Source organism: Fusarium graminearum, chromosome 1, assembly GCF_000240135.3.
Source record: "Fusarium graminearum PH-1 chromosome 1, whole genome shotgun sequence".
NCBI classification, from domain to species: Eukaryota; Fungi; Ascomycota; class Sordariomycetes; order Hypocreales; family Nectriaceae; genus Fusarium; species Fusarium graminearum.
In genome coordinates, this window is record NC_026474.1 from 1,900,050 (window position 1) to 1,921,856 (window position 21,807).

Below are 21,807 nucleotides of genomic sequence, written 5' to 3' on the forward strand. Positions count from 1 at the left end.
GTCGTGCCTTAGCCTGTACAGCACATACATAACTATAGAGGTGAACGGACACTCAACTTACATCCATTCATGGATACCATGTCGAGCTAATTCTGAATCCCAATTCATCCGGTCTTGTTCCAACAATTCAACCTGCTTAATCCGGTTCGGCAATTTAGCTTGTTTGTTCCGGAAGGAAGAAAGAGCATGATAAGTACCAACGGGCAGTGGTTGTTGGTTGTTCAAGTTTGCTCACACCACTTAGTAGTCAAAACTGACGGTGCAACCTCTAACCAACAATTCACATGATGTCTCTGACACGCACCTCATCTTGGTTGACCCTCGTCCTCGTTTCTGTGATCGTACCAGATCGGTCTTTAACAACTGTATGCTTTGTCGTAAAAGGGCTGATGGGGATTTCTCACGTCACACAAACGACGGAAATAACAGACCGGATCAGCATTGTTTCAGCTGTTACGGGCAGTCAGTATCGACCACCATCAACAGTAAATACATTGGCTTGGGTGATCTTTTGTGTGCTACAGGGAAGAGTCTGCCAGCCTGCATCGTCATCCCGTGAAAAGTCATGTAGCCAAGAATAACCCATCAACATTATCACATTAAAAAAGGGTCCTCAGATCATATTTTAACAGACGCAAACAACAAACACAAACCCCCACTGAGTAATCAAGTGCGTACAGTACAGCTGTCGTTGAAGAGAACCCACCCGGGTATAGAGTTCCTTGAAGCCTTCCATCAACCGACAGCGGGTCTTTTTCCACCATGTCATATCCCACCACCCGTTTTATGGGGAGCTTGGCTTGGCTCGTAGACTTGGAGGTAGGGGTTAAGATTGAAAAAGAAGATTTTTTTCTTTTCTTTTTCCTTCCAAACAAGAATTGACAGGTACGGATACGTAGCGAGTCAAGGTGCTTCCCGCCATTTCACGGCATTCCCGCCCCATCTTATTCCCACTTCTGACGACGATTTATGCCGGCACTTTGAAATTGAGTGCTGCATCGATACTGTAGGTAGTAGGTAGGCCCCTAGCCAGTGCCCAGGCCAGGCCAGGCCAAGCCAGGTAGATGATGATTATGAGATATCCACACTTGATCAATGCCCTGATGAAAGGAATACTCGAGATAAATCCACTGCGGTACGGTCCGTTGGCTCTATTCCGCGCCATATTTGTCTACCAATCCATATACACTATTCACAACACTGTGATACAGTACAGTATGCCTAATAATAATTTATGATATGTAGAATTGCATACTTCAAGTACGTCGTTATCACAACAAAAGACCGGGTCCGAGCTGAGACACACGCACGTCGTCAGCAATCTTCAGGTCATCCCATCGCAGCCTGCATAATCGATTAACATGTCAACAAGACTGAGTAGACGGATGGTTGGAACGTACATACAACACCATTCTGAGACATGCACCATCACAACTTAGCACAGTTCCACCGTCTAAAAGAATCCAAGTGCATACCACACGATACATACCGCAGACACTCGTGGTTGCGAGCGAGTGAGCGACCAGGTACATAACATGTACGGTACTATGTATGTTCCATCGGGGGATAACTAGCTCAGAGCCTGCAGCTGGTATCCGCATCACAATGGAGCTAGGGCCGAGACCTGTCAAACTGGGCTACATGCATGAAACGACGTCGACTGTTTGTTCTGCAGTTGACTGTTTATTGACTGTAGACTTGAACTGCTCTACTCTTAAAGGCTCTTCACGTCATGTACGTTGTGTATCTCTGCATAAACGAAGCAACGCAAGACTCTGTGCTCAAGGTGATGTTATGCTATGATGCTATGTGACAGATGGCATGCAACCCCTATGGGGAAATAGTGATTACTATTAGCATACGCATAGCATCGCGATCTCCTAACAACAGATTTTCTTCCTCCCACACACACACACATGCCATGCAAGTGACCCTTGAAAAAAAGCCGAGGAAATCATCGGGGGTGTACCAAAACATTCCATTCTTCATGACGTTGGGTGCCACCCTCCTACATAATAGCGTAATGTACCACGGTATATGCAAGTCACTCTTCCTTTCTGCATGCTAGGTTTTTTCCGAACATGGGACGACTCGAAATCCAGGGGGAGATGAGGAGACTTAAAAGGTAAAAAAAAAGACCCAGTATTATCCAGCATCTGGAGAGTAAATGGTTCAAGAGCTTGCATTCTGATCTGTCTCGTATACTACCAGAGTCCAGTTTTCTTCTGCCTCGAAGCCACATGTTGATATTTGTTTGATAAGGTTCGTCGCTATAGTAATTCGAATAGAAGAAGAAAGCAGTGAAAATAAAGGAAGGAAACAAGAGAACAATAAGACTATTCGTCGTCAACTCCCCAAACGCCGCCTGAAATTAGAGCCCCGAGGTATAAAAGTGCCTTTTCCTGTCCTTGAATAGGTAGTGGATATTCATGACGCCGCATTAGCCTGAGGCAGAGATTCCATGCTGGTGCCGTTATCAACAAGCCATTCCTTCTTAATCAGTTGCTTGCGTGCGGCATACAGATACTTGTATGCTGTCTTGACTGTTCCGTCACTAACACCAGCTTGCTTGGCAATCAGGTGTGAAGGGCAGGCTTCTCCAACAACGTGGCATGCCATGAAGATACATGCTGCAGCCACCGACAGCGGCGATCGTCCGGCAAGATCCTTGATGTCGTTGGCCTGCTCGGCTAGGTCGCGAGAGATCTTGGCCACCTTTTGCTGGTTCAGAAGTCCAAGCTGGGACACATAACGACCACAAAGATCCTCGGCGCCCACTGATGTGTTCTCGTAGTTGGTGACTGTGTTGAGACCTGTAGCATCGCCTTCCGTCTCCTGCAGCTTTTGTAAGAAGCTCTGGAGTTGTTTGAAGACTCGACCGACTTCCTTCTTGCTCACACTAGTCAAGTTGAAGATTTCCCTAAAGGTTCGAGGTACGTTGTTCTGTCGGCAGGCGATGAAAATGCAACCTGCGATGACGGCTTCTTGTGGCTTTCCCTTGAGGAACTTGTGCTTGTCGACGAGCTTGAATATGTGTTTGGCGGCGTTTGAAACGTTCTGTCCCATGTTGATAGCTTCACAAAGAGAGACTATTTCTTTATACGCGAGCATGAGACCCTTTTGCGCCTTGTCCTGTGTGGTGTTGTTCTGGGTTCGCGACAGAGCCTTGTGCGCCTTGAGGTCGGAAAAGGCTACAGTGGTAGCGAGCTGCTGTCCCTCGACGAACTCATCTTGAGGGCCACCGACACGGCTGGGATCGTCACCTCCCTGGTCGTCGTTCGCAAAAGTACGCCATTCGGATCTCGTGTCGATGATGCGACTACCGACCACGAGGCCGCAGTCTGAGCATACTGTGTCGCCGCTGGACCACTCGTCGACTAGGTTAGGCGGGTTGATGTTGCACTCAGGGCAGACTAGGACATTGCTGAGGTCTTCTTGAAAGGTAGCGTTCTCTTTTCCGTTTGGGAGCATCATCTTGCTGAAGGACTTGCTAAAGGACGTTGAAAAGAGTGTCTGCGTAGGTAACGCTGTTTGTTTGAGAGTGAACGTTGGTTGTTGGAGAGTGAAAGTTGGTTGCTGTCATGCTTTGTTCTTGCGACCGCAATTAAGGGTGTATTCTGTCTGGATGACTAAGCTGAGATTTACACTTAAACCTTTCTTTGTACTAACTTTTAGGCATCCATGGTCACATTGGAAGCCTCTTCTATCACTCACATGTACATCATAGGGTCCAGCCGCTGCCGTATTGACAGCCAAGTAATTGCTCTGCCATGTATTTGTTGTTGTTGGGAAAACCGGTGACTGAGCTAACTATTATCTTGATATATGATCCTCTAGCTGAATTCTGAGTTGATTGACAAGGCTTCAACTTCAACTGGAAGACCCGAAAAACACGAAATGGTTACATTGGGACGTACCTAGATGTCTTGTGCAGTGAGTGCTTCTGCCTGATTCTTCTGCATTTGATGGTTCGTACAACGTTAAAAAAAACATTTAAGGGGGGGGGGGGGGGGGGGGAAAGAGGTTGCCCTGTATCGAGAGTCATAGAAAGTATGGCATAAACGCAACCTTAATCTCGTACAATATAACTGATTCTTCTGCATGATTACTGTCATCATACAATTAATCATTGTTGCGAAACCTAAGTTGTCGTGAGAGAAACCTTAGGATAGGTATGATTTGCAGAATTTTCGGACCTGCACGGACAGATAACCTTATGTTGTTGAAAACACAGAGAAACTTGAGAAGGCTTGGGTTTCGGTTGAAAGTAAAAAAATAAAATAAAAAGTAAATACAATGAATCGTCATGTGGTATCTCTAAAGTTCCTATCTCCTTGTTATAGTCATCACGTGATGCATCTACTCGAGAAAGCTTATGGAAGAGAATGAATGTCGTTTCTTCAATTCAGTCAAGTAAAACAAATGAGCTGACTAATTGAATATCTTCTTTTTGGCGGTTGGTACAACTGAAATGGCAATTTTACCTTTCGCTTCCCTCCGTCAAGAGTCATAGAAAGTAGGGTACAAAAGCAACATTATTCTCGCACAATAGATGAATATCTTCTTTGTTCTCCCGATAGCCAAATATTCCGATGTCTCGGGGTCCAAAGGAGAGAAGAATGGAAGTTCCTAGTCCATCCAGGACCCTGAAGTTGTCCCTATTGTTCCAGCCACAGCGGATACTCTTTCTAGCGCCAAGGCGTTAGCAATTCTAGCAAAGCTCCTCTTTCGACGTCATTCCTTTGTAGAATCTTTCTGGGCTATTGCTGAATGATGTTTGCGTATATGATTTTTATATTGTAGTCGAGAGTTGGCTGACAACAATGTCCTCAGCTTCAGCCAGCCGGCGACAATTGACATAAAAACTCAACCCTCCATAAAGTCTCTTGTTATTGTCTGTACATCATGAAATGCTTTATTATTTCTGTCTACCTTTCTTTGTCCAGCTTCCAGCGCTAGAGTTTGCATTGTCCGAAGTCGGCCAATCATGCAGCTCTACTAGAGCACTCCGCAGTACGTACTGTCGACTCACTCATCCAACACTTTGAGTCAATAGAACAAACATTCAAAAGTTGAACAAGGACTGGACGAATCCAAGCAATTTCCCTTTCAACTTTGCTCTCATCCAACCCGCTTCTACTCTATCATACCCAATTACCAATTACGCAAGATGGCACCTCAATCCCAAGACAGTGGGCAAAATGCTCTTCCACCTGTCGATATCAAACCTCTTCTCACCAAGCTCTGGCCTGCCGAATCCGCCGTCTCTCCTCAAGAGATTGCCGAGGCCATCTCTCACTTCTTCACAAACCAGGTCACTGAGGCCCAAACGGCCTCGCTTCTTATGTCCCTGCATTTCACAAAGCTTGATTTCAGAGCAGATGTCCTCGCCGAGTGTGCCCGTGTCATGCGGGAAGCAGCTGCACCCATTCCCGTAGAGGAGCTCAGAGAAGTCATTGAGCGAAGAGGACGTAAAGAGGGTGCTTACAGAGGTGGACTAGTGAGTCTTTCAACCAAGCTTATTTGTTCATGACTAACCTGTTTAGTGTGACATTGTTGGTACGGGAGGTGATGGCCATGATACCTTCAACATCAGCACCACCTCATCTATTCTAGCCTCAGCTCTGCTCATGGTCTCCAAGCATGGCAACAAGGCCAGCACCTCAAAGTCTGGCAGCGCCGACTTGGTCGCCTGCATGAAGCCTCAGCCTCCCATCATTAGCGCTGTCCGCCCAGACACCTTGGTCAAGGCATACTCGGAGACCAACTACACCTTCCTGTTCGCCCCTGTGTTCCACACCGGCATGCGCTACGTTGCACCTATCCGCAAGCAGCTCCCTTGGAGAACGGTCTTCAACAATCTTGGCCCCCTGGCTAACCCTGTCGAGGATGTTCTCGAGGCTCGTGTCATTGGTGTTGGCAGAAGAGATCTTGGTCCTGCCTTTGCTGAGGCGCTGTGCATGGCTGGTTTCAAGAAAGCCCTCATCATTTGTGGTGAGGAGGATCTCGACGAAGTCAGCTGTGCTGGCAACACCCTGTGCTGGAAGGTCAACGAGACCAGCCCTGGAAAGCTCGAGGTTGAACACTTCACTGTGCACCCTAGCGACTTTGGCTTGAGCACCCATCCCCTCAACACAGTCTCCTCTGGCAAGGAGCCTTCTGAGAACGCAGAGATCTTGTCCCGAATTCTGCATAACGAGCTCCCTGACAACGACCCCATCCTTGAGTTTGTCCTTCTCAACACCGCCGCTCTCCTTGTCACATCCGGTATCTGCGAGGCTGACACCAGCAACATGGGCAAGGGAGACGACGGCAAGGTCATCACTGAGCGCGGCCCTGGTGGCTTGCGCTGGAAGGAGGGCGTGCGAAGAGCTCGCTGGGCTCTCAAGAGTGGCGAGGCCTGGAGACAGTGGGAGAAGTTTGTCAAGGTCACAAACGAGATTGGAGCCTAATCACTTTGAGGATGCTGTTTTTTTATGGTATTATAGTTCAAACAGTATTTACAAAAATCAAAGCTCCGATCACAACACAAGTACGCCTTACATGATAAAACAAAACATTTGTGTCTTTAACGCCATTAGACCTTTGGTATATGCATTTCCTTCGTGGTTGTTCAGTTCATTCGTGTCAAATCAATAAGTCGGTTTGTATGTCGTGGTAGTAGTGTGGTCTGGTCATGCTTCGTTCATCATTCTCTGGCTTCGGGTTTATCAGAAAATTCTTCCAAATCCAGGTGAAGCTGGGCTAGAAGTTGATTCTGAGATTGTTGGTGAAACTGGAGAGTAAGGGTTCATGGAGCTGGACCCAAAAGACTGTGGTGGAGGTCGAGATGAGGAAGAGCCTGCACGAGTCTGAATCCTTGCGCGGTCGACTCCCGGATGGCTTCGCATCAGGGTCGATTTGTTTCGTTGAATATCAGCTTCATAAGCCTTCCAGTCTGTCCTCAGACTTGTGCTGGTGCCGCTGTCTTCCTCCTCAGTGTCGTAGTTGTTATCTTCAGGCCGAGTGGTCGTTCTTGAGGATGTGCGGCTTTGCAATGATTTGCGGATCATGTTTGACCTTTGGTGATCTTGGTCGTCTGTCTTGCCGAGGCCTGACTTTGTTCTTTTTTTCTTGCCAAAGGAGAAGGAAGTTGATGGTTCATCGCTGCGACTCTGGCGTGGCTTCACCCACGAGCAGAGGTAGCTGAGGATAGGCATTATGATGAAGATGACTGAAGAGAAAACGAGCGTAGGGGGGAGAAAAGAAACGATGGACGAGATAATTGTTGGCATGCAAGATGTTTACTTTAATAAGAGCAGACGTTGATATAATAAGTTTTTTTGTGACATTCCAAGGGTTGGCTTATGCCGGGGAACCACCACCACAAAAGCAAAGGTGCAAGCCATAGTCTAGACTAGATGGGATGATCCTAGTATTAACGGGGAAACGGTTGATATGCGCCGCCCGATGCCACGTAAGAAAAGTATCTTGGGTTACTTTTTCTCTTTCTGTAAACCTGAACTTAATTCTTGGGCTGATCTGCGATATGGATGGGCGCACAACGGCTCGCACGCTTGAGGCGCTGGTTCTATAAATGGGAGCCAAGGCCAGGGATGCTGTTTCAGGGTCGAAGAGAACGAGAATTCATCGGCAAACAAGCATAGTTCTGGCCCAAATGCCGTGGTTAGTACAGAGTACGATTAGCTTGATTCACTCTTGGCTTGTCAAGTCTATCTGTGAAGCAAACTGCATGTCTTTTCTGATATATTCTTTGTCTGATATAAGCATGGATTAATGATACGGTAAGTTGATTTGGGGAGAAAATAGATCGCCAAGAGGAAGCGTGACACGAGAGTGAACAAGGATCAAAGTCTTTTCCTGGTTCTAGAGTGCAGCCAAGAGGAAAGATAGAGAGACGAGAGCCAAGAGAAGCCTATTCCCGTTGTCCCGATCAAGAGCGGGGGAATGATACCCCAAGCACTAATACGAGCCGGCGGTGGCTGTGGTTATTCTGAGCCTATAATCAAGCTGAATATGAGACATGGATGATATCAACGGCACTGAATGGGATGCGTTGTTTTTGTTCAGCTAACGATGGAAAGACGGAATTATGACGAGCCGAAAGAATGGCAGCTTTAGTACTAAAGTCATTATTTTTTCTAAATAAAAGAAGAAAAATCTGGGCTCCTATTCTGTCAGTCTTTGTTGTGAAGCTCCTTCAGGCCAGTGAGGGTTTGGGTAGGGCAACGAACAACGATTGTGGCTGAAGGAAGCTTCGTCAATCGACTTTTATTAAAAATGATCGGCATATGCTGCGGACAGAATGCAACGCATGACACTGGCGCAAGCTCACAGGCTCAGCTCTTGAGAAAACATATATCACAAACAATACTACGCGGCTTGTGGGTATCGCGAGTTTGAGGACGGTTATAGATAAGACATCTCATTCAGTGAATCACAGACTCCATGCGATCGTTTTCCATGCCTTTCTTTTTTCTATTCTACAAGTTCAACTTTCTCAATTGATCAAGATAATTAGGGATGTCTCATAATCAATCTGAAAAGAGATATGAGCCTGCGTATCAGTAATACCTGCTTGTTTTGTAAATACCTGCTGACAAGTATGGTTACACGGCAAAACGTCAACATGGCCGACAACACCAAACCTTACAAGGTATCTAATCGTCAAGTCAATAAAGTTTACCGCGTCTGGGGAATCAACTACGACTCCATCATTCGGAGCCGAATATTTCTAGAAACGGCAACATGTCACTCGGCACCGAGGCCGTGATGATTGGGTCATCCGTCGCCCACAAAAGCCGAGGTGAAGATCCCCGCAGCTTTAAAGCTCCAGATAATCTCCGTAGCTAACCATCCGGTTCCGATAATCGGTGTACACTATATGTATTCATTCCTATATACTATCAATTATAAACTTGGTTAATTGAATTACTCGATTGGCCTCATTCCCATCAAAACTCAGCCTCGATCCTAGTCATCTGTCTTATTTGCTGAGGATGAGTTTATACTTTGCTTCCCGGACTTTGAGATCCAAGTCAACGCTCATCAATGGCTGTGCACGCGGCCTACGTCGATATTCCAGTGCCGTAGGGACCGGACTTCCACTCGAGGGCATTCGCGTTCTGGATATGACCAGAGTCTTAGCAGGGGTGAGCTTCTCCCCCCATAATCTGTGCCATAGACAATTGCTGACCCCCGCAGCCGTATTGTACTCAGATTTTGGGTGATCTTGGGTAAGTCTGCTCATGTCAGATCATATACTTGAGCCGTTCTGACAGGACCTACGTGCAGCGCTGAGGTGATCAAAATCGAGCATCCTACTCGAGGCGATGACACCAGAGCATGGGGACCTCCGTACGCCAAATACAAAGAAGGATCATCAGCAAAAGGGCCTGGAGAGTCGGCATACTTCATAGGGGTAAGTTGCGTGCTCATAGCGCAACAGCACTCATCTCATGTCGTTCACAGGCAAACCGAAACAAAAAGTCACTTGGCCTATCCTTCCAGCATGAAGAAGGCGTTCAGGTTCTTCACAAGCTTGCAGCGAAATGCGACGTCTTGGTCGAGAATTACCTCCCAGGAACACTGAAGAAGTATTCAATGGACTATGAAACCCTCCGCAAGATCAACCCGGGTCTAATATACGCCTCCATCACTGGGTATGGTCAGACAGGACCGTACGCAAGCCGGGCAGGCTACGACGTTATGGTGGAAGCCGAATTTGGTCTTATGCACATCACCGGAGAAAGGGATGGTCCTCCAGTAAAGGTTGGTGTTGCAGTGACAGACTTGACGACTGGTCTTTACACCAGCAATAGCGTTATGGCCGCTCTCCTTGGTAGGGCCAAGTCCGGAAAGGGCCAGCATATCGACATTGCATTGAGTGATTGTCAGACAGCAACATTGGCAAACATCGCCAGCAGCTGTTTGATCAGTGGAAAGAAGGATTCGGGGCGTTGGGGCACAGCTCATCGTAAGTCTAGTCAGAATATGGAACCGAGAAGCTGCTAATACTAACTCTCATAGCATCCATTGTGCCATACAAGTCATTCGAGACCAAAGACGGAGGTATTCTCTTTGGTGGAGGTAACGATCGCCTTTTTGGTGTTCTCTGCGATGGTCTGGGTCAACCCCAGTGGAAGGACGACGTGCGGTACAAGACCAATGCCGACAGAGTCAAAAACCGCAACGATTTAGAGGCCAGGATCGAGGCCATGACCAAACTCAAGACAACACAGGAATGGCTTGAGATTTTCGAGGGCAAGGGTTTGCCTTATGCTGCCATCAATGATGTCCAAGGAACGCTCAACCACGAACATACAAAAGCCCGCAACATGGTGATCGAGATGGAACATGATGAGTGCGGTCCATTAAAAATGGTCAACACGCCTATCAAGTTCTCAGAAACGCCTCCTACAATTCGCAGCGCACCGCCCATGCTGGGACAACACACGAATGAAGTGCTGCAAGAGCATCTTGGGTTCACTGAAGCTGAAGTTGATGTTTTGAGAGAAAAGGGTGTTGTCGGATAGATTACTAATATAGAGTCGCTGCCTACTAGGTACTTAGAAGGTAAGAATAAAGTTACGTATGAAGAGAATAAATCAATAGATTTTCAATTAATGAAAGTGTTTCTATTGTTACACACTGCAAACAATACTAAGGCAGGCAGTGAATGACACCTCGGGTAGTACCTGCCACACATTGAATATTGTCCACGTGACCACGTGTCGCTGATTCTAACAGAACATCTCACTTTGAGCCATGTAAATTAAGAAAGTCTCCTGATTCAATCATCAACAATAGCCAACTTTGGCACAGGAATCCTCAAAAAATCTTTATTATACATACCAACTCACTTTAGAAACGAGGATTCCTCAACCATCCTCACAATTTTGGAAGACCAACATCGTCGCCCTGCATCTCATTCATCTCACTCATGCACGACCACTAATAACCAAAGACTTTTTGGGCATTACGAGAAAACACAGAACGATGGATCAACCCTCAGATGAAATTCGCGTGCAACATTTGGGTCCTATTGAATGGGTTCCTATATTGTCAGACGACACTGCCATAAACGTCGACCCTTTGTTGTCATCGACGCCGAAACAGCTTTCATACACGCCTCAGTTCTCATCTTTTCAAAGTTCAGCCATTCTGAGACGCCTCAACGGCAGTTCTCAATTTTCAGGCAGTCAAAGCTCCGGAGATATGGACACTGCAAATCTGAAAGGCACGCTGTCGATACCTACACCAACGAAGCAGGACCAATCGATAACAACAGGCTCATCCAACAGCGGCGTGAAAAGGAAGCGAGATGAATCTTCCAACAAGGTCGATTTTACCAAAAGCACGATTCCGTTCACCTGGAATGCCCCCTCGCCTACTCAGCAAGCAGTCGTCCAAATCCCATCTGCAGAACAGGAAGCTCGCTGTTCCAAGTGTAACAGCCCAAGCCAAGTCGGTTCCTTGATTACTTGTATCAGCTGCCTCACACATTGGCATCAGAAATGTCACTCACCTGTCATCGGTGATGGGACCATAATTCCATCGAACTTCACCTGTGCATCGTGTACTACAGGTCGAGAACAAACAACCAAACTAAGAGGCAAGGTCAGTCAGCAGCGGCAACAGGAAATCGATCGTCTTCGTCAAAAGCAACTATCGTCCCTCCCTAGAGGGGTCGCTCCTGCAAAGCCTCATCTGGTAGGTTTCGGTGTTGGCCAGGCGCCACACAATTCAGTAAGCATCACACCATGGAAGCTCAACGTGATATGACAGCTAATACTGTGATAGCGGGTTGAGTACTTTGAGACCATGCCAAAGACAGATATGCTTAATGTATTGTCATTCTGTGATCAACTGAAACCTAATCTCCTGGTTGACGTTCTTACTTCCGTCTCAAAACGACACCCTGACCTACCAATGTTTGACTCGCCCGATTGGGAGAGTCAATTGCTGAACCCTTCTCGGCCTGTCAAGGCATCAAAACAAGATGGCAAGCCCCGACACGGCCATGTGCTCCTCAACAAAGCGGCGAAACAGAAGCAAAAGACAACTAAGAAGATCCTGAAACGCACTCGTGTCATTGAGGTCATTACAAGTGCTCCTGAAGAAGACAACGTGAATGCCCTGCCACCCACCTGGGCAAGGGCTGGCGAGGGGCTGTACTCCAAACTACTGCCCGAGACAGAAGACAGATCAATTCTCGTGGACGACAACGATGAAGAGTCATTTAGCCACTTTTTGGTAGATGGGGCTGGGCGTCAGATTATGGAGCCTGTGAGTGTTTAATGGGAAAAGTTACAGGCGTTTACTAGTTATGGCAAGTTTTTGTAGGACGTTCTTCTTCAGTTGGTTAGAGGTTTGGTAGCAAGCAATGCATACCCAGGAGTTATGGGAAAAGCTAAAAGCAGGGCAGAAAACAGAATAAATTTGATCAAGTCACACAGTCTCGCACTTTCGTGTTTCTCATAACGAACACAAAATCTTCACAGGATAGGCGAGTCAGTTATTTTTATCATATGAGATTATTCAATTAATTTAAGAAAGACATCAAGACAAGAGCCAGCAGGCGTGAGGGTGTCAGATCATCCGGTAATCCGAAACCAAGACTGAGTATATCTTCAAACATTCCTCCAACCATTAAAAATTAAACCATTAGTACCCGGGATCCGTTCAGTCAACCACTCTTTTGCATCGTTTTTGTATCATTTCTAACCGCTTAGCAGTTGCACTTGAAGAGACCCTTGATGCTGGCGTGAATGCTGCCAACAATGCGGAGGAGACCCTCAATCTTGAGGGTAGCACAAGCGCCAACCTTGTTGACGAAGAGGACAGAGTCCTTGACAACGCAGAAGCCAGCAAGGCCGTTGACGTAGCCACCGACGTTGCCGCGGACGTCAATGTAGTTCTTGCAGCCCTTGGAGCAGTAAGAGACACAGTCGTAGACAGCGCAGTTTCCGAGGCCGAGACGGCAGGTCAGAGACTTGATAGAGTCGGTGATGGCGAAAGAGAGACCACCAGTGACGCTACCAGGGCGGACAGAGTATCCGTACTTGTTGGTGTTGAAAAGGGCGACAGCATCGACGGAGCTCTCGAGATAGAGACCAGCAAGACCAGAGCAGACAGCGCGAAGGCTGACACTAGCCTTGGCCTTGACATCGATGGCAGCACCGCCATAGAGAGCAATCTCGGCACCAACGGCCAGAGGGGCAAGGAAGACGGTGTTCTTGAGGTTGGCCTGGCAGTAAGAGTGACGAGTGTCGTACTTGACGATCTTGTAGGGGGAAGCGGCACAGTAAGTACCGAGCTTGACATCAACACCAGCGTTGACGTAGGCACTGGCCTTGGGCTTGGCGTAGCAGCCGGTGGTCTTGGTGCCGGCGCATCTCTTGGATCGGGCGTCCCAGGACTGGCCGACGGGGCACGAGCAGGCCTTGGTCCAAGGGCAGTAGGACATGGCACCGGGGCAGGAGAAGCTGGTGCGGGCCTCGAGGGCGGAGCCGGACTTGTCGAGGTTGATGGTGAAGTCGGCAGGGGAGATGCTCGAGGTGGTGTCGAGGAGGGAATCAGGAGCAGGAATGGCAGAAGCCATGGTGGCCATCGAGGCCAGAGTGACGAGGATGTTGGAGAAGTACATGTTTGCTGTTTGTGTATGGTGTTTGTTTGTGTTTGTAATGAACGATTGTGCGTACAGCTTGTAAGTTGTAAAAACGAACGTCAAGATAGGCCGTTAAGGCTGTGTGAAGTGAATTGAAGTAAGTGGATGAGTTGAAAGAATGAAACGATGATGCTGATGAGAAAGTGTTGATGATACGGGTTATCCAGACCTCTTATATAGCCACAATCTCTGTTCTCGTCTCTCTCTGAAACCCAAGGTATTTTTATCTTTCCCTCTAATCGACGTAGCACCACCGTAGTCTGTACTGACAGAACCCACGAGGCATTCCCCAAAATTACCACCCTGCTAGTGATCCGATAGCCTTCGGTGCAAGGTCCAACGGTGGTGGTGATGAGAGGTCCAAGCACGAGGTGACAGAGAGTCTGGATGTAGTCGACGAAAAGATAGACAGGCATTATCTGCGAGCTACTAACCGGGACGAGGATGGTCTGGGGGGCAACTTTGAGCAGCACAGACTGATGGCCTGGGTTGTCATTTGGGCTCTGGATCGTTACCTTGGACCTTTCTTTTTTGTCTCTATTGGTCTTGGCTACGGGCATTCCGCTGGGTTTAATGCTAGTCACATGCTGTTACTTTTCGTCATTGGTTGAAGAAGTTATCATGGGTGCAGACTTAATGTTTCTATCAAGGATGAAGCCTTTACTATGGCATATACTGAGGCCATAGACATTCACTTTACTTGCAAACATGATTCATTGTTTCGATAGTTGATCACTCTCCAGTAGGTTTTATCTGCTTCTCCTTGTGTATAGCACAAGCAAAAAACTTGAAGCTGTCAGCAAACAAAAAGGAGTTCACCATCTCCTCTCTTCAACAAGGCCAGGATAAATGTTTCATTGTCTCGGGCCGCACTGGTCGATCCAGCAAATCAACTCGCAGCTTTAACCCAAAACAGGCTTAGTTGACGGCTTGAACGTTGGGTCGTTTTTGAGGCGTCGACATTAATTTAATTACAGACTGAAAAAGAAAGATGTTTCAGGCCTGAGAAAATAGCTGCACAGCTTCAGTTGAGTCTTGCTTCTTTCAGGGAACGTCCTTGAAGAAAACGTCTTGGAAGTCCTCAATTGACACCGTGGATAGAAAGTTGCGGATAGCCGTATGGTTATTTTTAAAGTTGGTGGTACGTGGAGAGTTGTCATCTATTTGATACTGATACAGCTCTATCATGACATTCGGGATATACTTGACCAGGGGGACTGAATCGAATGTCTCTTACTGTGGAGGTGGGTATTTTCTAGGTTTCGAGTCTCGGCAGATCGACATTCTCTCTTGTTGACGTGATCTGTCAATGAGATGAGTGACATGTTTGTTGTCTCGTCCCGCTTGCTCGTATGTAGACTCCTTCAGTGTAGATCTTTTCTATCAATTGCTACCCAACATCGTTTCTTTTGTTGCTCAAAACAGATGCATCGCGAAATGATATCCCGTATGGTACTAGCAGTCTAAAGCAAAGTCCTCCCCTGAACGATACGCCACCGTATCGTTCAGGTTCGGCTGAGCAGTGGAGCATCATGGGCAAGGCCCAAAAGTCCAGACGCAGTCCTTTCTGCCGCTGCGGGGAATATTTTATTTTTGTTTATTCTCTCTTGCATGAAGGTTTCAGGCTCTGGTAAACCCCAATAGTGGCTTACGCACGGCTCATGGTGTTTTGGTGGCGACGGTGATGGCCTCGTTGTCTTGTCGTACATACGATTAGAGTATAGTACTACGCAGGGAGCTATTGTTTCTGAGTTAGGACTTGGCTTGTTTTAGTCTCTATCAGCATGGACCATCCTTGATCATCAATCAAGTTTTTGTTTAAGTGACCTCAAAGCTTTGTTTAAACTTCTTCAGCACTACTGACACATATTCACGCGTTCACATGGGATCCGAGACATGTTAACCGAGAACCTTGGTAGGCAGTTATAGTGGAATACATCTCAGCTGCTCAGGTCTTGACTCTTGGAGGCTCGTGTTATTAGTGAGAACTCTGAAATGAGTCTCCTGACTCTCTACATAGTCTGTGCCGAAAGAACCCATCAACTAGCTGAACCGCATCCACAGCGGAATTAATAATCGATTCTATTGACACTTATTTCCACTCTTTAGCATCAGTCTCGAGCAATATCGTCTAAAAACAATAGCTCATGATCCTCTTCAAGAACGGAACTTGCCATTAGACCTGTAGACCTAGTCAAAACCTCAGTTGTTGGCGGTATGCATCGAGTCATGTATTTACTTGGCGATGATAATGATTAAGACACGGCACATCAACAAAAGAAAATATGATCTTGGCACATCAGATAAACATGACCGTAGGCCATGTCCTTATCGTTCAAAAATACTCTCCACCTCATTACTTGTTAAAAGGCAGTCATAAGATGCTGATTTCTCAATGTCAAGAATGTGGTGCTAATACCGGAAACAATACCCTATACCAAACCTATTCAGACATCATCTCTTAAACTTTACCCTTCTATTGAACAGTTTGTGTCATTAACATCACAGAGATAAACCAGATTGAACAAGAGAATGTATTCATAAGCTGTGGTCTGTGCCGCTCAATTGGTGTTCTTCTTCCAGTCTATATCATACCAATGATAAGGACATGCACCATGTAGTTATTATACCCACTTCGTCCCTGTACCCTGCTATATGCTCCCATCCCAACAATCATGGGATCTGCATACATGGATGAGTGAGACCGGGTACAATTATCCCGTTCATCATGCTCCATATTATATTTTCAACTCAACTTCTTTGTTCTCCTCCTTCTGATCAACAATAAGAAAAGTCATTACTCATGATGAGACACAGCTCCAGCCTCGCTTCTCCAAGGCTGACTGTCGAGAGTTGAACCACCAGGGTCCGCTTCGTCCCCGTCTGTGTCCCCTGCCGGACATGAATCTTCTTCGGATCTTTTGTCGTTGCCACCAAGAGCCTAGTCGAGCCCAGCATTCTGTTGATTGCTGAGACAACACAATATGAACAACATCCCATCCTCTGAAACGGAATTAGTATATGGAACTTGGAGACAAGAGAAGAGACGGGTAAACTTACAGAATGGCAGAGATGAGACTCAACACCGGCGCACCCGATTGTGATAGAGGTAGACCCCAGTATGTGTAGTCTTCTGGGAAGACCCCGTCCACTGCAAGGAAGGAGACTAAACTACCGACGAGCACTGTCACTGTGAACGCCCTTAGCAGGACGGCGGGGCCGCACCATGTCTTGTCGTGGTTGACGATGGACCACATGCCAAGACCAACGTCGCAAGCGAGAGCAGCGATAAGAACGGATGCTTTGAGACTAAAAGATTGAAAAGTTAGTCGGTTTCACTTTTTGAGCCTCATGATATACAATGCGATTATATACGCAAGGGTTGAGACAGAACGGATGGAGACATACCCATGGCAGGAGTTGACAGCTCCGGTATATGAAACAAGAAAGACGGCCAGCATCAGAATGACGAGCAGACATGAAACAATCTGCATGAAATCCACCGCGATCCTGACAGCCCGAAGGACAGGTCCGGACGGTTCATCAGCCTCTTCCGGGAGGGGCGTCAGTAAAGGAGTGACCTCCCTGGCGATGGGCTGAGGGGTCGTCGAGAGTCGCGGGAGGGACCGCGGCCTCGGGACGATGCTGAGGTTCAGCGGAGGAGGGCGAGTTCCTTTGCGCATGTTGTCGTCGTTTTCTTGTTGATATTGATTGTTGTTGGTGGTAGTAGAGCAGCTGCTGTAACCCGTCGCAGACGTGGGAGATAGAAATGTCGAGTTCGAATAGGAATCCTGGCCCCTGACCCCGATAAAGTTTCCAAGCATTAAGAAACTGGTATAGAATAATTTGAGTGAGAGTAAGGAAGGAATTCGGTTGTTGATATTGAGAAGAAAGAGAGTGTGAGTATTCCTTTCGTTGATTCTCGATTCGTATTGATTGTAATTGTTTTGAAAAGACAGTGGAAGGAAATAAAGAATGGAAATACCAAAGAACAATAGTAAAGAAGAAAAAAGACAGAATAATAATAATATCAATTGGTTAGAAAAAAGAGAGAGACAAGAGAGAATAAAACAGAAAACAATTCAATAGAAAAATGCATGCGGAACAATTGGACTAATAAAGAAAAGGAAGAAATCCTCCCTTGCATCTTCGGACGGATACTTTTTTGGCGCGCGCCAGAGACGACCTGACGTCGGGTTTGAAACTCTCGCCCCTCGACTCCATTCGGAAGCGCGCCGATACGAACCCTCCTCTCTCGTTAGTGGAAGACCTGAAAGACACCTGAAAGTTCCAAGGATCAGGGGCGGTCCCATATCTTACAGGGGTAGGCTAAAGTGCAGTGCCCAGCAGCCCAGCAGCCCAAACTCTTGGTTATTATGGCATCGGACGAACATGCAGGGGCTCGTCGCACCAGGAACCATTGCTTTCAGTTGGCCACCGCCCAGAGTCAGCCAAGCCAAAGAACTTCCAGCCGCCCAGGCCATGCAAAACAGTGGGAATCCCCCTTCTAAATTTGGTGATATTCACCGGTTTTGAACGGTAACGGAATGATTGAATTCCTCTCTTGGCGCTGAGCTATGCCTTGCCTGCCGCTTTGCCGTGCCCAAGAAAGTATGCAACAAAGTAAAATAAAATGTCATCATGATGCGGTTTTTGATTGGATCTGCGCTTGTTTCAATTGCGATAGTCAGTCTATACGACCATGACATGTTGGCGCGGATAATTCGGCTGCCCAGCTGCCTCACAGCCTCACAGGCCTCCCTCCCTTCTCTGTCGATGCTACCACATGCTACAAGCAGGGGTATCGTCTCGTATCTGCATCATTTTCTTTCTTTTTCACTTGAATCGTTCGTTTATATTGATAAGGTGGGTTCAATCAGTTCAATTGTCATAGCTTTTCCATGCCATTCATGTCATCCATCTATCAATCAATGCCACACCTCACAACCACCACCTTCAACTCAAGCTCAGACTTGCCTTTACGACTTCATTGACATGATCCACGCCATGAACAAATCAGAACAAAGGGTTAGCAGTAGATAACAAAGTATCCCCCCGCAAACGCTCAATATTCAATCAATGTTCGCTTCAGGCCCCGTGTTTCAAATGCCTCGGAAGTATCTGAAGAATCATCACAGCAAGAGTTGAAAGCCCATTCACATTCCAGTCCGCTTAGTCACTTGACCATCACAGATTGCAGCATGAACCGTGAATGCTTATGAATGCATATCATGAAAGCAGTGTTGTTCCTTTGACCTTTCCACTCTCCATCTTGGCTGTTCTCGCACCAAATTGTATCTATCACAACTCGTTAGCAAACAGTAATCAATCCCCACACCAGATCATCACTTACAGCTCGCTTCTTCTCTCGTGAAACAGAACTCATCCCCAAAGACTGCGCAACAAGTCGCAACACCCTTTTTTCCGCATCCAGAATCCCTTCACCACCTGCATTCTCAAAATCACACTTCTCCCACACCGGAGTCTCAATCGCCCATTTGACGAACCGCTCATCAAGGTAGGGAAACCTTACTTCTCGACCCCAGTGTGACATGGCCCGGTCGTCTCGGCCGAGATTCCTCTTTCCGAGCCGGCTCACGTCGAGCTTCAGCTCCTTCACAACTCCAGCGTAGCCACGATGCGTGTAAGCTACACCGTGTCGACCGTACCCGCCAAACAGCTCATCGGCTCCCAGGCCGGACAGCAACACTCGTGCTGTTGTGCTGTAGGGCTGCGGCGTCGCTTCTGTGCTCGTCTGGCCTAACCCTCGTCCTCTGGCGGCAAAGTACAGGGCACAGCCGATCGACAAGTCCATCTCTGTATTGTGGGGATAAATTAGCCGAATAACCTCAGGTCGGTGCTCCAGATTTTCGGCATAAGGCACATTTACCTGTGACAAGTCAGTGCTTAATCTCTGTGCGTCCCTTGTTCACCTACAGTCACGAACCGCCATGTCCTGCCGGGGCAAACGTGGCTGAGCTCTGCAAACGCATTTCTCCCTGTCATTCGATCCGGGCACTTTTCATAGAGCTCCTCTCGCGAGAGATCGGGAAATTGCCCTGCTATTCTGGGGTTCTCAAACGCCACATTAATTAAGTCAATGCATCGATCTGCCTGGATCATGTCATGGCACAATCGCGCAAGCACGGTGCAGTCGAGGCCGCCCGAGAAGAGCACCGCGACTCGTGCATCCGTTGCTGCAGCGTTTGGGGGTAGTGGGACGTCCAAAACTCGTAGTCGAAGGGACTCGGCCAGGCGAGAGCGTAGCTCCTGCACGGAAGTAGAGTTTGACTCAAGTGAAAAACTTTGTTGCGGAATCTCATCATTGAAGACACCAATACTCGACACCTAATAACGTAAGTAGCAGGCTTTTCGGGGTAAATACTCACGCAAAACTCACCAAGGAGATATCGGTAGTCCAATCATGTCGCTCTGGCAAAAGTCCAGCAGAAATATCAGCACTCAAATCCAGAGTATAGCATCCATCAGCTTCAACCTCGGTCCATCCGTCGACCGGCGTCTCAGCAATGCTTGATAGAGAAAAGGGAAGTTCGTCTTTAACAAGCAAAGACCGACGACCTAGGCGATCGCGCCCGTAGTAAAGCCGCTTGGCAGGTTTGTCTAGATAGATGAATGCGAACGGTCCATCGATGTCTCGTAGAACATCCATAACATCGCCTGAGTCCTTGCTGACCTCCGCGAGCAGAGCTAGAATAGCTTCGCCATCATTACCCTGCACGGGTTCTCCTCGAAGAGCCCAAGCCTCTCCATTCCAGCAGAGGACAGATCCTGTGGCAGGATCAACAAACGGCTGTCTCGCTACGTGATCTCCACGTAGTGATAGAACAGTCGACGTAAAGGTAATAAATAATTCACCGTGACTGTTATCGAGCTGTGTCTTCACAGTCCCAGTGTGATCTGGTCCTCTATTACAAAGACATCGTTCCAGCTCTGACGAGAGGGCCTGGTCGGGGCTTGTGTTGATGGAAGCATGGATTCCGCACATCTTGCGCGTTGTAGGTAGAGGGACGCGGTTGAAAGAGTTACCTGGGGCAGTTTTGTTCATCCACCAGGAAGCGAGATATCACGGCTCCACTTTGAAAATACGCTACCCTATACCATTTAATACTTGAGACCTGAGGAGTACTTAGCAATATTGCGTTTGAATGAGATGAACAATTTTATATCTTATTAAGAAACAAGTATAAGATATATTCTCTAGTCTACTGTTGAATTCCCGTTATACTACGGTTAGGAGCATCACTATTTTTCACTAAGAAGGTTAACTCGCCAGCACACATATATTCTCTAGTCACTTAGGCATAGTCAACGTATTGCATAATGTGGGTGTATTTTTATCCCATAGTGTAAGGGAGAGGTGAACTCTAACCAGCTAAACAAAAGCTATTTCTTGCCGAATCGAACTACGCTCTGAAGTGGTGATGGGAGAATGAAGAATGTTGCGCTTCCCTGTACCCAACCTGGGGACATGGACACTCCTCCTAGTGAATAAGAAAAAAAGCATACACGAACCAACTGCCTTAAAAGGCCTATTCCTCCTCGTAAATCTCAAAGAGAGCAAAGCAATCTCCAATGAGTAGTTAAACGTTTGCAATACATGAAAAAGACCCTATCCCGCACTGGGTGGCCTGTGAATAAAAGTTTCGTATCTCGTCAAACCAAAATCTGTTTGGTAATTTTCAGGGAACATTATACAATTTGAGTAAGTCCCCTTTTACTCCTTGCTATATATGGGATCTCTCGGTAAGCCATCGATTACCTAGTCAAAGGTTTGCGAGAAATCCACACTGGACCAGTCCATCATTTGGAAAGGGTCCTGGGAGTTTTGAGAGAAACCCACGTTTGCACTGGGAATCTCGCCAAAGAGCGGCTGATAATTGTTGGTCTTGGCCATACCATTACCGCCGGGGAAGAGTGGAAAATCCATTCCGTCTGCGCCAAAAGAGTCATCGAACCCCTCATCGACATCTCTCAGTGAGTTAGGGGTGAAGAGCATGGCAGTCTCCTGACCGGTTGGCGAGAATTGAGATGTAGCAGTTTGGACAGGGATCGGCTGAGGAATTTGTTGAGGAACCTGCTGGTACATGGGCGGCAGCTGTTGCATCACCTTAGGGTTG

At 47.3% G+C, this 21,807-nt stretch overlaps 9 protein-coding genes across 9 annotated transcripts; 3 read left to right on the forward strand and 6 right to left on the reverse strand.

The window, feature by feature from the left end:
- Positions 1-1,718: 1,718 nt before the first annotated feature.
- On the reverse strand, positions 1,719-3,554 carry FGSG_00597 (uncharacterized protein). The gene has a single exon (XM_011317983.1). It carries the CDS (start codon positions 3,472-3,474, stop codon positions 2,428-2,430), a length of 1,047 nt encoding a protein of 348 aa, XP_011316285.1. The 5' UTR covers positions 3,475-3,554; the 3' UTR covers positions 1,719-2,427.
- A 1,616-nt stretch (positions 3,555-5,170) lies between these two features.
- FGSG_00598 (uncharacterized protein) lies at positions 5,171-6,452 on the forward strand (the record flags this gene model as incomplete). Its single annotated transcript, XM_011317984.1, has 2 exons — positions 5,171-5,500; positions 5,547-6,452. The coding sequence occupies 2 exons, from the start codon at positions 5,171-5,173 to the stop codon at positions 6,450-6,452; spliced, it is 1,236 nt and encodes a 411-aa protein (XP_011316286.1).
- Positions 6,453-6,710: 258 nt separating this feature from the next.
- Positions 6,711-7,199, reverse strand: FGSG_00599 (uncharacterized protein; the record flags this gene model as incomplete). The annotated part of the gene is made up of 1 exon (XM_011317985.1): positions 6,711-7,199. One exon carries the CDS (start codon positions 7,197-7,199, stop codon positions 6,711-6,713), a length of 489 nt encoding a protein of 162 aa, XP_011316287.1.
- Positions 7,200-8,837: 1,638 nt separating this feature from the next.
- Positions 8,838-10,595, forward strand: FGSG_00600 (uncharacterized protein). The gene is made up of 5 exons (XM_011317986.1): positions 8,838-9,152; positions 9,205-9,236; positions 9,295-9,421; positions 9,472-9,976; positions 10,030-10,595. Exons 1-5 carry the CDS (start codon positions 9,000-9,002, stop codon positions 10,533-10,535), a joined length of 1,323 nt encoding a protein of 440 aa, XP_011316288.1. The 5' UTR covers positions 8,838-8,999; the 3' UTR covers positions 10,536-10,595.
- Positions 10,596-11,931: 1,336 nt separating this feature from the next.
- On the forward strand, positions 11,932-12,300 carry FGSG_00601 (uncharacterized protein; the record flags this gene model as incomplete). The annotated part of the gene is made up of 1 exon (XM_011317987.1): positions 11,932-12,300. One exon carries the CDS (start codon positions 11,932-11,934, stop codon positions 12,298-12,300), a length of 369 nt encoding a protein of 122 aa, XP_011316289.1.
- A 210-nt stretch (positions 12,301-12,510) lies between these two features.
- FGSG_00602 (uncharacterized protein) lies at positions 12,511-13,784 on the reverse strand. The gene has a single exon (XM_011317988.1). The coding sequence runs from the start codon at positions 13,646-13,648 to the stop codon at positions 12,731-12,733; it is 918 nt and encodes a 305-aa protein (XP_011316290.1). The 5' UTR covers positions 13,649-13,784; the 3' UTR covers positions 12,511-12,730.
- Positions 13,785-16,181: 2,397 nt separating this feature from the next.
- On the reverse strand, positions 16,182-17,780 carry FGSG_00603 (uncharacterized protein). Its single transcript, XM_011317989.1, has 3 exons — positions 17,078-17,780; positions 16,730-16,978; positions 16,182-16,672 (listed from the first exon to the last, which is right to left on the reverse strand). The coding sequence occupies exons 1-3, from the start codon at positions 17,491-17,493 to the stop codon at positions 16,471-16,473; spliced, it is 867 nt and encodes a 288-aa protein (XP_011316291.1). The 5' UTR covers positions 17,494-17,780; the 3' UTR covers positions 16,182-16,470.
- A 1,118-nt stretch (positions 17,781-18,898) lies between these two features.
- Positions 18,899-20,675, reverse strand: FGSG_00604 (uncharacterized protein; the record flags this gene model as incomplete). The annotated part of the gene is made up of 4 exons (XM_011317990.1): positions 18,899-18,967; positions 19,023-19,559; positions 19,607-20,017; positions 20,070-20,675. The coding sequence occupies 4 exons, from the start codon at positions 20,673-20,675 to the stop codon at positions 18,899-18,901; spliced, it is 1,623 nt and encodes a 540-aa protein (XP_011316292.1).
- A 376-nt stretch (positions 20,676-21,051) lies between these two features.
- On the reverse strand, positions 21,052-21,783 carry FGSG_11791 (uncharacterized protein). Its single transcript, XM_011317991.1, has one exon. It carries the CDS (start codon positions 21,774-21,776, stop codon positions 21,450-21,452), a length of 327 nt encoding a protein of 108 aa, XP_011316293.1. The 5' UTR covers positions 21,777-21,783; the 3' UTR covers positions 21,052-21,449.
- Positions 21,784-21,807: the final 24 nt, after the last annotated feature.